At 38.5% G+C, this 16,259-nt stretch overlaps 1 protein-coding gene across 1 annotated transcript; it reads left to right on the forward strand.

Annotated features, from left to right (window-relative positions):
- Positions 1-8,408: 8,408 nt before the first annotated feature.
- IL22 (interleukin 22) lies at positions 8,409-13,267 on the forward strand. Its single transcript, XM_032345598.1, has 5 exons — positions 8,409-8,631; positions 9,062-9,127; positions 9,252-9,395; positions 10,324-10,389; positions 12,845-13,267. Exons 1-5 carry the CDS (start codon positions 8,449-8,451, stop codon positions 12,920-12,922), a joined length of 537 nt encoding a protein of 178 aa, XP_032201489.1. The 5' UTR covers positions 8,409-8,448; the 3' UTR covers positions 12,923-13,267.
- Positions 13,268-16,259: the final 2,992 nt, after the last annotated feature.

A 16,259-nucleotide genomic window follows, 5' to 3' on the forward strand; every position in this document is an offset into this window, starting at 1 on the left:
GCCCCACATCAGGCTCTCTGCTCAGCAGGGAACCTGCTTCCTCCTCTCTCTCTCTCTGCCTGCTTCTCCACCTACTTGTGACCTCTGTCAAATAAATAAATAAAATCTTAAAAAAAGAAAATAAAAATATTAATTCAAAAAGATAGATACACTTCTGTATTTATTGCAGCATTACTTACAATAGCCAAGATATGAAAGCAACCCAAGTGTCCATCCATAGATGAATGGATAAAGAAGATGTGATACATATACACAATGGAATATTATTCAGGCATAAAAAAGAATGACATCTTGCCATCTACAGCAACATGCTTGGATCTAGATGGTAAAAGTCTAAGTTAAATAAGTCAGACAGAGAAAGACAAATACCATATAATTTCCCTTATATCTGGAATCTAGAGAACAAAACAAACAAACAAAAACAGAAACAGACCTATAAATACAAAGAACAAACTGATGGTTGTCAGGGGAGAGGAGGTCAGGTGATGGACCACATGGGTGAAGGGGAGTGGGAAGTACAGGTTTCCAGTTATGAATTCAGTGAGTAAATCATGAGAAGAAATGGTACAGTGAAGGGAATGTAGTCAATGGTATTATAATAGCATTGTATGGTGGCAGTTGGTAGCTACGGTTGTGGTGAGCATAGCATAACATATAGACTTGTTGAACTGCTATGTTGTACATCTGCAGCTAATGTAGCATTGTGTGTCAACTATGCTTCAATAAAAAAAAAATAACACGGTTGTAGCAATGTATACTTCTAAAGTGGTTTACGTGAGTTTCATTTGCTCTAGTGCTTACCAACAATTGGTATTGTCTATCTTTCTCATGTTAGTCATTTTGGTGGGTGTGTGGCTTTAGTTTTGCCTTTCCTTATGCCTACTGAGGTCTAACCCCTTTCATGTTCTCTTTTGAAAAGCATCTGTTCAAGCATTTGTTTGTTTGTTCCTCTAGGGTCATTCTTATTTATTTGCAAGAACTCTTCATATATTTTGGATTTGAATCTTTTGTTAGATATATTATGAATATTTTTTTTCTGGAGTTGTTTTTAAGAGCAATTCACACTTATGGTGGTCATACATTAAGTGGCAGTAGATATTCATGAAAAGATATTTATGAAAATAAGAGATGTTTCAAAGGAAAAAAAAAGGAAAGATTTAGGACAGTTTGACCATACTGGATGAAGGAGAAGAGATACTTATGCTAAAATCTAAAGTCAAGAGCAATATGTATTAATTCATTCAACAGATTTGGTTTCTGCAAGGTAAACAAGTTACAGGATCTCTGTTTCCTAACTCTTGGCTACTTTATAACTATCGCCATTCCTTTCTCTTCCTTGTTCCATATTTTGTCCATGAAGAGGCTTGTTCTTGTTAATAACAAATGTTTTCTGAATATTACTGGGTTTCAGGCACTAGCCTAAGCACTTCAGATTTTTAAAGCTGTATGTAGTAGGTACAGTTATTATTCTCTTTTACAAAACATTTGGCTAACTTAGCTAAGGTTATCTAGTTACTAAGTAGCAGAGCTAGATTCAGACCTAAGCAATCTGCCTGGAGAGACCATACTCTTCATGGCTGCCTCCCTGCTACACCATGTTGACCTCATGGGACTTCAGTTCTTTAATTCAAATTAAACATCAGTCTTATTACATGTATGGCCCAAAGTCATCATCAGCAATCAACTTGAAGAAACCAGACTTCAGAGGATGGAAAAAGAAAGAGGTAGATAAAGAGTAAAATCAGTGGTCATTGTATCAGAACAACTGACCTCAAATTCTGGCTTTTTTCATGATGACTCTGTGGCTTTGGGTACGTCACAAACAAATCTTACTCTTCCTGGCTGTAAAGAGGGGGTACAACCACTTGTCTTTTCTACATTAGGGTGGCTAGGGGGTGGCTGCAAATATGAGAAGAGATAAAAGCGGTGAGAGTTATTGTCTCAATAAATATTCATTTGTCCCCTCAACTAAAAGAACAATTATTAAATGCCTACTAGATGCTAGGCACTGTGCTAGGAGCTTAATAAATTGAAAGGTCAAAATATAACGATGGCAAAAATAATCAGGTCACTGTTGCTTATAGTTCATTCAATCAATTGACTAGAATTTATCAAGGGCTTATGATGGTCTAAGGATTATGCCAGATGGAGTCTGTGCTCTTATGGAGTTAATCTTACAGGAAATGAATGAATGAGTAAATGAATGAATAAAGCTTATTGCCCTCTTTTCTCTCATCCAGCACCCAATGGGCACCCTGTGAGTATCTCTTTAATTCTGTTTTATTTCCTGGCAAACCTCACACAGACATTTCCTCTTACACTCCTGCCTTTAAGCTGTATATTCTAATAGATGATCCCACTTGTCTATGACTTAATTATTTATTGTAACTCCTCCCTTTGTCAGCCTGTTAAGTATTCCAAGCACCATTTCCATCCAGCTCTTATATTTAATTCCCTCTCTATTCATCCAAGGTCTTATAGATCTTCTAATTTTTTAAAAAATCAGGTTCATTAACTAATATGAGTGCAGTTTAAATTTCAGTTCTCTAATCAGTATTTAGGGACATTCTAGCTTTTCTCTAAAAAGTGAGCCCACTTCAGATTAACCCTAAGGCTGCTACAACACAATTACTATGTTACCTATTACTGTATTTCTTTGAAGTGTTAAACATGAGTCCAAGAACAGCTATGTGGTAAAATATTCAAACAGTAAAAAAAATAGGTATTTATTAAAAAGAATGAGATAGTATTAGCCTAGTTGATTTAGTTGTATGAGTTTGGAAGTGGTAACAAAATTCTACCTCTTTTAAAACATGCTTCACTTTGAACTTGCCATTGTTCAGAAGGACATATTTTCCAACCAACTTAAATTACTGATACTTCACCTGGTGCATAGCTCGCACACAACTTTTGAATTAGGACAGTGACAAAGAGAAAAGGAAAAAAGGCATTTCCTTAGGATGATGTTTATGATATTTTAAAACCAGTTCACTTCAGGATTGGAACTGTGTTTGATCACATGTTTTTTAAAAAAAGTTCAACAGGGTAGTGGAACCATAGGAAATACTGAGCTTACTTGGCCCCCAATTTTCCCCCAGAGACTAAGAGGATCTGGTAAATCTGCACCAAGAACCACAGTTTTGAAAAGGAATTTTTGAAAGTTATGTTTTAAAATAGTATTTAACCTATGTGAATGATTGTGAGAAACAGTAATAATTCTAAAATAGGTTAGAGAATTGGGATAAAAGCTATACTGATATTGGTTGATTAATGATGACTCTGAATATCTGGTGTTATAAGCAAGTGTGAATTATGATTTTTTAAAAACTTATTTACTTGTCAAAATAACAAATGAAATGAGAGCCTGGGATAGTCCCATCGATTTAAAAAAATATATGACAGCAGAGGGCAGACATCAGGGGCCCAATGCCAAATTCTGTTTGTATGTACTAGTGTAGGGAGACATTTGAATAAACATTGCTTTCTTCTATCATTCAAATTGATCTCAGTTCTTGGTTTTACTAGAGAGGAAAATAAACTCATTTATAGTACGACATATTGCTGTGGGTATAGTCTTCACCTTGAAAATGAGATCCAGTACAGATTCACAAGATTTCGTCCTCAGGAAGGAGAGAATGTTGGCTATGGTTGACAAGTGTCTTTGTGGGCAGGGTGTTAGTGGGGGTGGTAGGCATGGAAGAAAGTCAGCCTGGGTGTTGTCAGGGTCAACTTTGAACATAAGAAGAAAATAAAGTATCTCGGGCTTTGTTGGGGGCTACCTCTAACTCTCTGCTCTGCTGAACCTGAAAAAAGAAACACGTGCTCTTCATTTTCCCAGGGGATGACTGTCCCAATAACCCCAACTTGGTACTCTTTCACACCAAGATGAAAGAGATTAATAACAGTTTAAAATCTTACTTTGCCTATAAAGTGACTAGGAACTAAAAATAATGCACAAAGGGCACCAGGGTGGCTCAGATGGTCAAGCGTCTGCCTTCAGCTCAGGTCATGATCCCAGGGTCCTGGGATCAAGTCCCAGATCCAGTTCCTGCTCAGCAGGGAACCTGCTTCGCCCTCTCCATCTGCCTCTCCCTGGCCACTCAATCTTTCTCGTTCTCTCAAATAAATGAATAAAATCTTAAAAAAAAATAAGACGTAAGACTCAATGAAGAAAATTTTGAAACACTATTAAAGGATATAAAAGATCTTAAGTAGCAGATAATAAATGCTCTTAGATGAAATGAGTTACTATTATAAAGATATTAATCCTCCTCAAGTTAAGTGATAGCCCAGAGTCTCTTCTGCATTTTTTTTTACAGGAACTTGAGAAATTTATTATAAAATTTCTGTAAAAAATATATGAAAAGTCCATAAATAGCTAAGTCAGCCTTATAAAAGAGCAAAGAGGGCAGACTTCCCTGTCCAGATATAAAGACATTCCTCATTAAAAAAACATTATGAAACTGGCTCAAGAACAAAAAGAAATATAAAATAAACCAATGGAACAAAACAGAGAGTTCAGAGATAGCTATTTGTATATGGAAATTCACATACAATAAAGGGCTCACTGGTGAACTGTGTTAGGAAAACTGGCTCACTATGTGGAGGAAAATAAACTGATTCCCTAATTTCCACGATATACAAAAAGTCATTAAAGACCGATTGTAAAAGGTAAAACCATAAATAGAGGAAAAGTTAGAAGAATACCTCTGTGACCTGGAGGTAGAAAGAGACTTTCTAAATAAAGCCTTGAAAAGTACAAACCATGAAACAAAATAATGTCTTAGATGTCATACAAATTAAGTTTCTGTTAAAAAAAAAAAAAAAAAACAAAACCCAAGCAAAGTTAGTAGAATACAAATTGGGAGGAGAGTTTGTTATGCCTACAAGCAAAAAGAGAAGAATTACATAAAATATACAGAAAACTCTTATAAATCAACAACAATAAAAGACCAAAGCCCGCTGGAACAATGGGCAATTGATAAAAACAATCAATTCATAGAAGGGGAAACTCAAGTGGCTCCAAGTGTATTAAAAAAAAAAAATCAAATCGCGACAATAATAAGATAGTATTTTAAACCTCCAAAAGCCGGCAAAAATCTGAGCTAGATAGTGGGTGTGGATGTAAGGAAACAAACCTGTATTCAATGATTTGAGAGAGTAATCACTGCCGTCTTTTGGAGAGTGGTTTGGCAGTATCTAGGAAAAAAATCAGTCAACTTTAAGACCCAGTGTACCTACTGATTGGGTAATTATTCCAAAAATATCCTCAAAAATATGCCATGACATGACTTGGATGAGGTTGCTTATGGCTGCAGGGTCTGTAGCGTACTATTCGAGATGGATTAGGTGCCCATAGAAGGCAGAGCAAAAAGGTAAAATATGGAAACACTAAGGAATGGCATGTTAGAGAAAGGATCTACTTATGGTAACATGGACAGATTGCAAGAGCACAGTCCTGAAAGAAAGATTAAGAAAGAGAACCATTCCTATAAAATCAAAATACAGGTTCAATGACACTTTATGTTTTACAAGGATTCAGAAATGTATATAAATACATTAGAGCAGTGGCCGATGGCAGGTATAGAGGGGGTGATGTGTGGTGAAGAGGGAAGGAGGGTAAGGAAAGTGAGGTCTCTCTCACACACACAGGGGACGAGGGAGAGAGAGAGAAGGAATTTGCAGAGAACAATGATCATACTGAAGAGTATGATGAATGTAAAGCTTTTTACCTGAGTTGCCTGACGTTGGATTTCTCCTGGAGAGATGTGTACTTCAAATGAATGCTGGGCACCTGGGTTGTTCAGTCAGTTAAACATCTGCCTTCGGCTCAGGTCATGGTCCCAGAGTCCTGAGCCCCACATCGAGCCCCAGTTGGCCCCACAGTTGACTCCCAGCTCAATGGGGAGCCTGCTTTTCTCCCTCTCCCCTCTGCTTGTGCTCTCTCTCACAGCTCTCTGCAACTCTCCTAATAACAAATGTTTTTGAGACTTCTTGTATCACTCTTCAGAAATCCCAGTGCAGATTTTCACTTGAGCGGGTTTGGTAAAAGCTCATGGAAGCCTAAGATCTTGGCTCCACTAACACTATCTGTCTGATGTTGGTCCATCAGGAGTTTATAAGGAATCAGACTGGTTTGCAAAGTTCTGGCATTCTATTTTTGTTTCGCAGCTATTTATTCCCTATTCAGGAATGATAATGATGCTGGCAAGGAGGACCAAACCCTCACTTTAAAAGTACCATGAAGGCAGTCCCAAATCACCTCCATGCATGTTCCCAAAGATACATAGTACGTTATTTAAATTGACAGATCTATATATCTATATATATCTATTCACTTGACATCTTTTTGTTGATTTCTTTTTATATGTCTGGCACTGTTTTAAGTGTTGGAGATAGAAAGATAAAAAAGACTAAGACTCTTGCCTGGAAAACACATAATTTGATGATGTCAAACTTATTTTCCATGGGAACAAAATTATGTGTGCTTCTCAGGTTCCCAGGCAAACCAACAAAAAGTCTATTTAATCCACAGGATAGCTTAACCCTAATGCTAATATAATTATTCAGAGTTTTAGACAAAAATGGCCATATCTGGGGCCCCTGGGTGGCTCAGTGGGTTAAGCCTCTGCCTTCAGCTCAGGTCATGATCTCAGGGTCCTGGGATCGAGCCCCGCTTTGGGCTCTCTGCTCAGCAGGGAGCTTGCTTCCTTCTCTCTCTCTCTGCCTGCTTGTGATCTCTCTCTCATTCTGTGTCAAATGAATAAATAAAATCTTTTTAAAAAATGGCCATATCTCATATAATAGAAAATCGGATGAGAAAGCGTTTCCTCACCTGGGGCTCATTAACAACCTCAAGCAAGTGTTTGGAATGGGCCTTGCTTTTATTTACTCTCCTGAATCTTCCCTTTTGCATTTGTCTCCTAAGCCCCCTTCCCAAATGCTCAATGTCATCACGTTGTTCTAATCCTTCACCGTGGCTCCCCACCTGGGTCTCTGCCATCTCACCAATGCACAAGATTCTATAATCATTTGTTTCCTTCTTACAGTTCAAGACTCCTGATCTTGACTAGTTTTGAGGAGAAAAATCTGATCAAATAAATTTGCACATTCCCTCCCCTACCAATAGGTCGGTGCACATGCTCCTTATTGTGGACACCCCTGGGGGAGAGTTTCCAGTCTAGTTTTTAGCTGTTGTTTAGAATTCAATGTATTTTTAATAATTCAAAGTCAATATATAACCACCTTATTGCCAGATTCTCTTCCATAGACATCCATGTACATAATAAAAATTGTTATAAGAATTTTGGGAAGATTATTTTGAGACTTAATTTGTGTGCTGTTTAGAATGAGCACAGGTAAGATTTTAAGATGAGCCACTATAGCCACTGTATTCTTAAAATACTCATATGTTAAGAAAAATAGTGATTAGGTGGTTTAACTTTAGTATTTCCAAATCTAATTTGATTTTCTAAATCTAGATTGATGCCGGTTATAATTCAATAAAGAAAAATTTTAAGTAATCTCTACACCCAATGTGGGGTGCAGATTCATCCCCCCAACATCAAGAGAGTCATATGCTCCACTGACTGAGCCAGCCAGGTGCTCCCAATAAAAAAATATTAAGATCTATTTGCATCCATCATAATTGTTAAGATCACATTAGAAAGTCACAGAATGAGAAGAAACCAGTGCTTAGATTAGTTAACACTGTTCTTTAAAAAATGTCAGTCTTCCTCAGGATTCAGTGTATTTAAAAAAAGAGATAAAACTATTTTTAAAAATAGAGTTACCTCCAAATATCACTACTATGTATTTTAAAGCAGGGTATACAAACACGGGTCCTTTATTTCTGATCACCTTTAATGAGATAAGAATCTATGAAGCTGGTGGGAAAATGAGTCCATGACCAAACTGTTTACTCAGCTACTGCAGAAGATCAAAAAATATTATACAGAATCTGGAATCTACGAAGACAAAGCAATTGTTGTTGTTGGTTTTTTTTTTTTTTTTTTTTGAAAAATAAGTGGGTTTTAGACAGTTTCTGGGATTTATCTGTAAAAACACCTTCAGGGCCCTAATAGTGACGTTTTAGGGAAACACTCGCATTTCAAAGTGGGAAAAATAGGAGGTGGCGTTTTGTGGGCTCCTGTGGTGGTTAGGTAGTTCTCAGAAGACAGTACTGGAAATTAGATATTTGCTGATGTCATATTTTTCACCAAAAAAATGTGTATTCTGGGGGCTATAAAAAGCAGCAGCTTCTACCTTCCCCTCACAAGCAGAATCATCGGAACAGTAAGTGTTTCTACAAACTTGGGATGATGGGTTCATTTGAGGTGCTATACTTCTTGATACTTAATGGTTTGCCTTTATGTTTTTGCTTCTTGTTCTCTTGATACTAGGTTTTCCTTTTCTAGTCAACATTTGTTCCAGTTAGAGCTGTCTGCAATGGCCGCCCTGCAGAAACCTGTGAACTCTTCCCTTCTGGGAGCTCTGGCTGCCAGCTGCCTCCTCATTGCCCTGTGGATGCAGGGAGGAGCAGCTGTGCCCATCAGCTCTCACTGCAGGCTTGCCAACTCCGACTTCGAGCAGCCCTATATCACCAACCGCACCTTCATGCTGGCTGGGGAGGTACTCATCTCAGTGTCTATCTCTCTTTCGCATCTTCTTTACTTGGAACCTGATAATAGTTACTCAAATTTTCTCCAAAGTGTTACTGAGATCTTTAAGAACTCATCATCTAACCTTGCTGGTAGACCAGAAGATTATTTTTCTATGTCTCTTTAGAGACTCTTTGGAGATTGGTCTTTACCAGAAGACCTTCTGTTTTGGCCTTGATATGTACATTGAGTTTTACTCCAAAGAGGCCATTTATGAGCCCACCTGACTGTTTTCCCTCTTATTCCTCTGTGCATTATTTTAAACTCATGCACACATCTGAATTTTTTTTTTTAAGTCTTCATGGGGTTGCTCTGGGAGAGTGGATAGAGAGCATCTCTACTCACAGACTTTTCTACTAGCTCCTCGATGTCCAGGCACTTAGTCTTTTCTTCTCTTCCAGGCTAGTTTGGCAGATAACAACACAGATGTTCGTCTCATTGGGGATACACTATTCCACGGAGTCAATGTAAGCCATACTCATGATAAACAGGACAGTATGTTATCCTTGGTTATTTGGATACTGGTGATGATGGTTTGGGTCTTCTGGATGCCCTCTAATATGACCCCTGCTGTTTCACTTTTGCCTACAGAAAGGAGACCACTGCTATCTGATGAAGGAGGTATTGAACTTTACCCTTGAAGAAGTGCTTCTCCCCCAATCCCATAGATTCCAGCCCTATATGCAGGAGGTGGAGTCCTTCCTGACCAAGCTCAGCAACAGGCTAAGCCAATGTGTGAGTTCCTTTCTTAGCCTAACTCCAGACTCTCCTGCTTGCTTGCCTTCTTCCCTTCTCCTCTTTTAGAGCCCTTCTCCACCAACATTCCCTGCCCCTTCCCAGGCTTGCAGCAAGAGGTGCCTCGGCAACACCATCACAAGTGATTTTGAATCACAGAAATTTGTTTTTGCTTTAATTCAGTCACATTTTGAATATATGGTGGTGAAGGGGGTCTAATAGACAAGAGCACAGAAGGCTCCTTGTCCCTGGGAAAAAGCACCTCAGGTTATGCGAGATGAGAAGGGTGCTAGGAACTGTAGAGAAAAATGCCTAGATGCGGAAATGGATGCCCCGAGTATAGATAGAAGAGACGAGAAAGAGAGACGGTAACAGGAAGATTTAATGTTTGGCACTGGGTAGGCAAAGACAGTTGCCTTTTGGATGGCATGAGAAGTGACAATGGCAGAGGAATGTGACCTTGATGGCTCTAAACATTTAAAATTATGAAAAAAGACTGGAGTGTAGTGAGCAGAGTGAAGGGACCTAGTATTTATGGAGGAGGGCCTCCTGTTCACACAAGACATTCTATGTCCATTTCTCGTTCTGAGAATGAATTTTTTTTTTTTTTTTGTAGAGTTAGGGTTTTATTCTTCACAGAATTTACATAAACCACTCCACTCTTTCTACAAACTTAAACCTCAGTAGGATTTCCCAAAGATGAAGAGCGGTCTCATGTAAGGGAAATGACTGGATTTTGGTGTCCAAGGGAATTCAAGAGCTCTGAATTCAAAATGTAGGTCACTGGTGAAATCTAGGTCATTGTGGGTAAAATTGCTAAGAACTTTTAACTCCAGGTGCATCGTAACACACCTCAGTTAGGGACGCTGAAGTTCACAAAACTTCAGTACAACAGTGTTAAAGTAAGTACTCTGTTTTCATTTTGTAGCATATCGACAGTGATGACCAGCATATTCAGAGAAACGTGCAAAATCTGAAGGACACAGTGAAAAAGGTACTACTAAAACTACTAATGCTAGCCTATTAATAGGAGAGACAAATGTTGTTTTTCTTTTCTTCCCTTTCTTTCTTTTTTTTCCCCTATGTATAATTTTCTACTTGATTCACCTGCATCAGTTTGATTATTTAGGTACATATGTATATATATCTGTATATTTATAAATAAATCTCCGAATTTTGTGAATTATAGAATGACCAGGAAGTTAGGTCCTCTAAATTCATCATCGCATGCTCTGGGCATGACCAGTAGCAGAGCCAGGGCTGGAATGCAGGTCTCCTGAATCCTGTCCAGCATTGTTTCCAGCAGCAATTTGTGTTAGTTTTACTATTATTAGTTCTTCAGGAAATTTGATATTTTTACTGATTCAAGTAATTTAAATAAGCACTTGTTCAAAAATAGAGAAGCACCTGGGGACAAATTTATTTGAAGTAATATTGGAAGCCATTGACTTGATGGTCTAAAACTTGGAGAAATAAATCCAGAACAACCATAACAGAAGAGTTGGACTTACCTATAAGATGAACTTCTGGAATGACTGATACTTCTGTTTAATTATTATAATATAATACCTAACAGCAATTGGTTTTAATTTAGAAGCAAGAGTGAGCCACCCCAATTTCTTTTATGCAGTTTTAATAGCATGGATTTATTAGAATGAACGCAAGTCTGAACTGGAAATCCTCTTTCATTCCTTTCCTTTCTAGTCTCCTCCTTCCCTCAACATATCCCCAGTGAGCATCTATCTGGTGTAGGTTAGTGTGCATTTGTACAGAGAATGATACTGTCACGTGGTCTATTTGGGGAAAGGAACACTAGTAGAAGGCTCAGACTAGCAATTGTGACTCATCCAAAAACCAGAGGAATGATTGCTAGCAGCGAAAGTGATGCTCTTGCAAGTGGGTACAGTTAAACCTCAGCAACATCAAGGTTCTAGCTGACGGAATTTTTAGTAACAGGTGTAACCTCAATCTCCCCCTTTTTTCCACCTTGAAATTTCTTTACAAAAAAAGTATTTCTTCCCAATCATGATTTAATGAATGACCGTTTCTTTGATCATTGAAAGCTTTGTAGTCTTCCACTGTGAAGATAAATTCTCTTGTCATGGATCTCTTACCCAGGTGTGGAGGGCTGAATATTAGAATGCCATTGCCAAGAAGTGCTTTGCACTTCCAGTGTGAAGAATTCCTGATGTCAGTTAACTTTGTTGGTCTTAGAAAAATGCAGTGTGAGAGAGAAACATCTGAGGGGGATCCACACGGGGAAATAGATTTTAAAGATATCAACACATTTTGAAAGAATCGATTTTCACATTTGCAATAGGGTGTCATGTGGAAGAGTGGTTATGCTTTAAAAAAAAAACAACAACAAAAAACAAAACAAAGAACAACAACAACAAAAAAAAAAAAACAAAGCAAAAACCAGTAGCTCCAGAATGCATAGGTGAGAGAGGAATGTTACTCCGGGGAAGCTCAACCCGAGGGGAAACTTGTCCGCACAAATTGAAATGGGAGGGGGGGCTTGGAGGTGTTAATTCCCAGCCACTGGAGGTAATAGCAGAGAGCAGGCTGTGGTTGAATGCATGATAGACAGTAGGGCAAAAGAACTGAGACCTTCTTTATGCTCTTTGGCATCTTTGAGATATAAAATATCTCGTTTGGCATTATGTGCCAGGGGGAAAGATGGAAGACAATAGGAAGAGAAAGGAGAACAAAGCATTGAGAACAATGATGGCTTACAGTTTTCCTTGAAAGAATCTAGAGCAAATTTAATAGATTAGAGAATTTCAAAGGAGGATGCTTTGCACTTGAATTTGCTTTCCCGTCCTATGTAGTTGGAAAGCCTCTTTAGCATAGGACTTGGAAGGAGGAGGAGAGAAGAGGTGTTTAGAATGTGTATTCGGCTTTCTACTAATTTGAGCAACTGGATGGGACTTACTTGGTATATTCCCCACAAAAGTGAAAATCTGTATTTTTTCCCTTTGTTAGGGAGGTGGGAACAGAAAAAAAAAAAAAAAAACCACGTGTACTGGTAAATGTGCAGTTTTGATTCAATGCTGTGTGAGCTGAGCTGTTATAATTAGTTGGTCATAGACCGTCGTGAAGGGGTGAGGCAGGGCACCAGCGGGACGAGGGGGCAGCACTTGTTCCTGCAGATGCCTGCACAGCTTCAGTCCCCTTGCTCTGGTGAGCAAGTGACTTGAAACAGCTTGATTCGTATAGATCAGTTGAGAGTGGTGCTTGCTGGTGTTCTTTTCAGTTCAGTTAACCATAATTCTAAGGTCTATGGCAAATCATATTATTTTCTTGGTAAGAGGGTATTATTAGTAATCTTACAAAAGGCAAAAAACTCGGTTTCTGTCTCCAACAACCTAACCATCTTTTTCTGACTTGATCCTCTTTAAAAAGCATGGTATAAGTGCTCAAATACTCATTTGTTCTTATTTTTACAGCTTGGAGAGGATGGAGAGATCAAAGCAATTGGAGAACTGAATTTGCTGTTTATAGCCCTGAGAGATGCCTGTATTTGACCAGAGCAAAGCTGGAAAATGGATGACTAACCCTTCTTGCCTGTTAGAAATAACAACAAGATCCCCTACAGGTTTTCTTTTACCAAAAGGAAAATGGGAAGCCAACATTTACAATCATGCGTGGATTCTAAATTAACCCCTGCTTAGCTTAAAAAAGAGAAAAATGTCACCTGTGTCTGGAAGACCAGAAGGCCAACCCTCCAAGCTTAATGAGAATTGCTGATAACATTTTATTGTAGTCGGTGTTTTATACACAGAAATTTATTTTTTTAAAGCAATTGTCTATTCCCATCAAAAAGATTACTTCCTCTTCCTTTAGGAACAAAAAACCCTAAATAACTTCATATCCAGGATCAATATTTTGTATTTATGAATTTATTTATTATTGTCATTTTAATAATATAGACTTATTTATAGAAGCATTATATGGTATGTTACTTAAGTATAAAGCTAATATTTATATTTATGATAGTAATTATGGAGGTATGTTTATTTGACCTCAATAAACATTTCATTATCCTACATCTTGTGTCTTTGTGATTTGTGTCCCTTTACTATCATCCTCATCCTCATCATCACCTCCATCATCATCATCATCATCATGTAAACATTACCACTTGGTAAATGGGCCAAGGATCTCCACTTTGTTCTTGACTCTAAGTCAATGAGGTGACTGTTAGTATGAGCTCTATTTTAAAGATGAGAAAACAGTATCAGAGACATGTTACAAACATTGGGGTAACTACACATGGTAGACCTGTATCCAGAAGGTCTATCTGATTTCTGGGCTCTCTGCTATATTATTGCCTGTGTAGATGTATTATGTTGACTTAGCATGTAGTTCTGAAAGAAATACAGTAAGATACTGAAAAGAATCCATTGGCCTTATTAACAGTTGTGGATAAAAGAACAGAATGTTACTGTCAGCAGAGAAATACACATATAGTAGTCCTTACTGTGGAAGAATACTTTAGCTCTAGTCTGAATCTATTAGGGCAGGCATTTTCAGTTTTCCTGTAAGTCAGGAAATAAAGTAAAGGGGAAGTGGATGGAGTCTGGGGAGTCTTAAAATTTGTTCAGTGATAGAAGGAGTAGAGATAGTTGGACTGGTTCTATCTAGAAGAATGGACAAGTGACATTAGCATTTGGGAGTGTGCATTTTTTTTCCACAGAAAGTGAAAGTCAGGGTTCAGGAGAGGTCAGTGGGTCAATGGTCTACTGTCTATGGTGTTTTCTTCTCTGAAGAGTCAGGAACCCCAGGTTTATTGTACAGGTCACTCACCAATTGTTTGTCAAGTTCCTGCAGGAGTAGGTCAAGTCTGGTGGTTAAGGTGAGTGTATATGTAAATTGCAGTTTCACTCTTGGATAAAGGGAATTAACATTTTTGAGTGCGGGTTCCAAATGCTGACAGGTCCCAAAGATAAGCTGCTTAGGTAATAGAATTATAATTATTTCTGGGAAGGGTTTAGGACTCTTTCCTCTCTTCTTCTGAATGCATCTCAGTGTAATAACTTAGCAGAAATTGGGGTTGTACTTATTTTTGGCTAATTACGGAGCAATCTTCTAGAAATTGAGCCTTAAATGGAAGAATGTCCTCAGAATTGGTTTCATGAATGCTTCCATCTGGGGCAAGGAGTCTGAAATGAAGAGATTTTAAAAATTCTGGTTGCTAATGAACATAAAACAAAAGGTAGCAGAATCTTCTTCAGTTCCGAAGGGCAGTGCTGGCAATTTTTTTTTTTAAAGATTTTATTTATTTATTTGACTGACAGGGATCACAAGTAGTCAGAGAGGCAGGCAGAGGCTTAACCCACTGAGCTGCCCAGGCGCCCCAATGCTGGCAAATTTTGCAGCTATATGAGATAGTCCGAATTCCTCATAGGGAATCTTGACATAATCATCAGTACCTGCTGTAGCAATTCCTTTACACCAGTGGCAGAGGGCACCATTTAGCTGGTACTATCAACACTGGTCTTGTTCTTGGCATTGGCAGAGGCCTTGGGTATCTCCTCCCCCAGTAGCAGACGACAGCACCCAGCTGTTCAGGAAGACTAATCTCTGAGGTTGCATGAGACATAGGCCCCCAGGGACATCAACCAGCATGTAGGACCTATGAGAAGCCACTGCAGGGTTTTGAATGTGGGACAAACTTATTATGACTCATGTTCGAGAAAGAGCACTTTGGTGTTGGGTGGAAAGTAAGTCTAGGAGAGTTAAAACTAGAAGCAACTTCAGCACAATCCTTTATGGGGAAGGTGGCGATCACACTGGAGTGGATGGGAATGGAGCCAGAGAAAACTGGCATATGACCCTTTCTGTGACACTCAGTTTGGGTTGCCTGGGAAATAAGAGCTACATGTAGGTCAGATTCACTAAGAGGAATCATTTACACTGTATTATTCACTAGCATGCTGTTCTTCATATAAGTAAGGACATACAGGTAGTTCTGTTCTGAAAAGAGGTCAAGATTTTAAAGTTTGAGTGAAGATGCATATCAGATGAGAAACAGTGATATCAAAGGTTGAAAACTGTGGTCCTATTGTCTCTGAAGCAACCACAGCGATAGTGGCTTTATCTTTAAAATATACTTTCGGGGCACCCAGGTGGCTCAGTTGGTTAAGCGTGGGACTCTTGATTTCAACTCAAGTCATGATCTTAGGTCATGATCTCTGTGCTGAATGTGGAGCCTGCTTAAGATTCTCTCTTTCTCTCCCTCCGCTCCTCTCCTCCCTCTGCTTAAGCTCTCTTTCTCAAAAAAAACCAAAAAAACCCCCAAAAAACAAAAAACAAAAAAAACCCTATATATATATATATATATATATACATATATATATGTAAAAACTATATATATATGTAAAAACTATATATATATATATTTAGTTTCAATGAAAGTTTAATGTTTATGGTTGAAAAAACAGGTGGAGGTTCCCGGGTGGCTCAGTTGGTTAAGCATCTTCCTTCCACTCAGATCATGATTCCAGAGTCCTGGGATGGAGTCCTGCATTGGGCTCCTTGCTCAGCCAGGAGTCTGCTTCTCCTTCTGCTCTTCCCCCTGCTCATCTCTCTGTATGTATCTTAAATAAATAAATAAAATATTTTAAAAGAAGAAAAAAACCAGGTGGAGAAGACTGGGATGATGGATCCTGATCACCAAAAGAAAATTGTACTGCTGCTACACCATGAGGGCTGGGTAGACAGTAACTAGATCAAGGACATGGACTAAGATTCAATAGGCTCACCAGTGGAGAACTGCGTCAGTTGAAAAAGACAGGATTGGGGCGCCTGGGTGGCTCAGTTGTTAAGAGTCTGCCTTTGACTCAGGTCATGATCCTGGGG

This window comes from Mustela erminea, chromosome 6 (assembly GCF_009829155.1).
Source record: "Mustela erminea isolate mMusErm1 chromosome 6, mMusErm1.Pri, whole genome shotgun sequence".
Taxonomy (NCBI): Eukaryota; Metazoa; Chordata; class Mammalia; order Carnivora; family Mustelidae; genus Mustela; species Mustela erminea.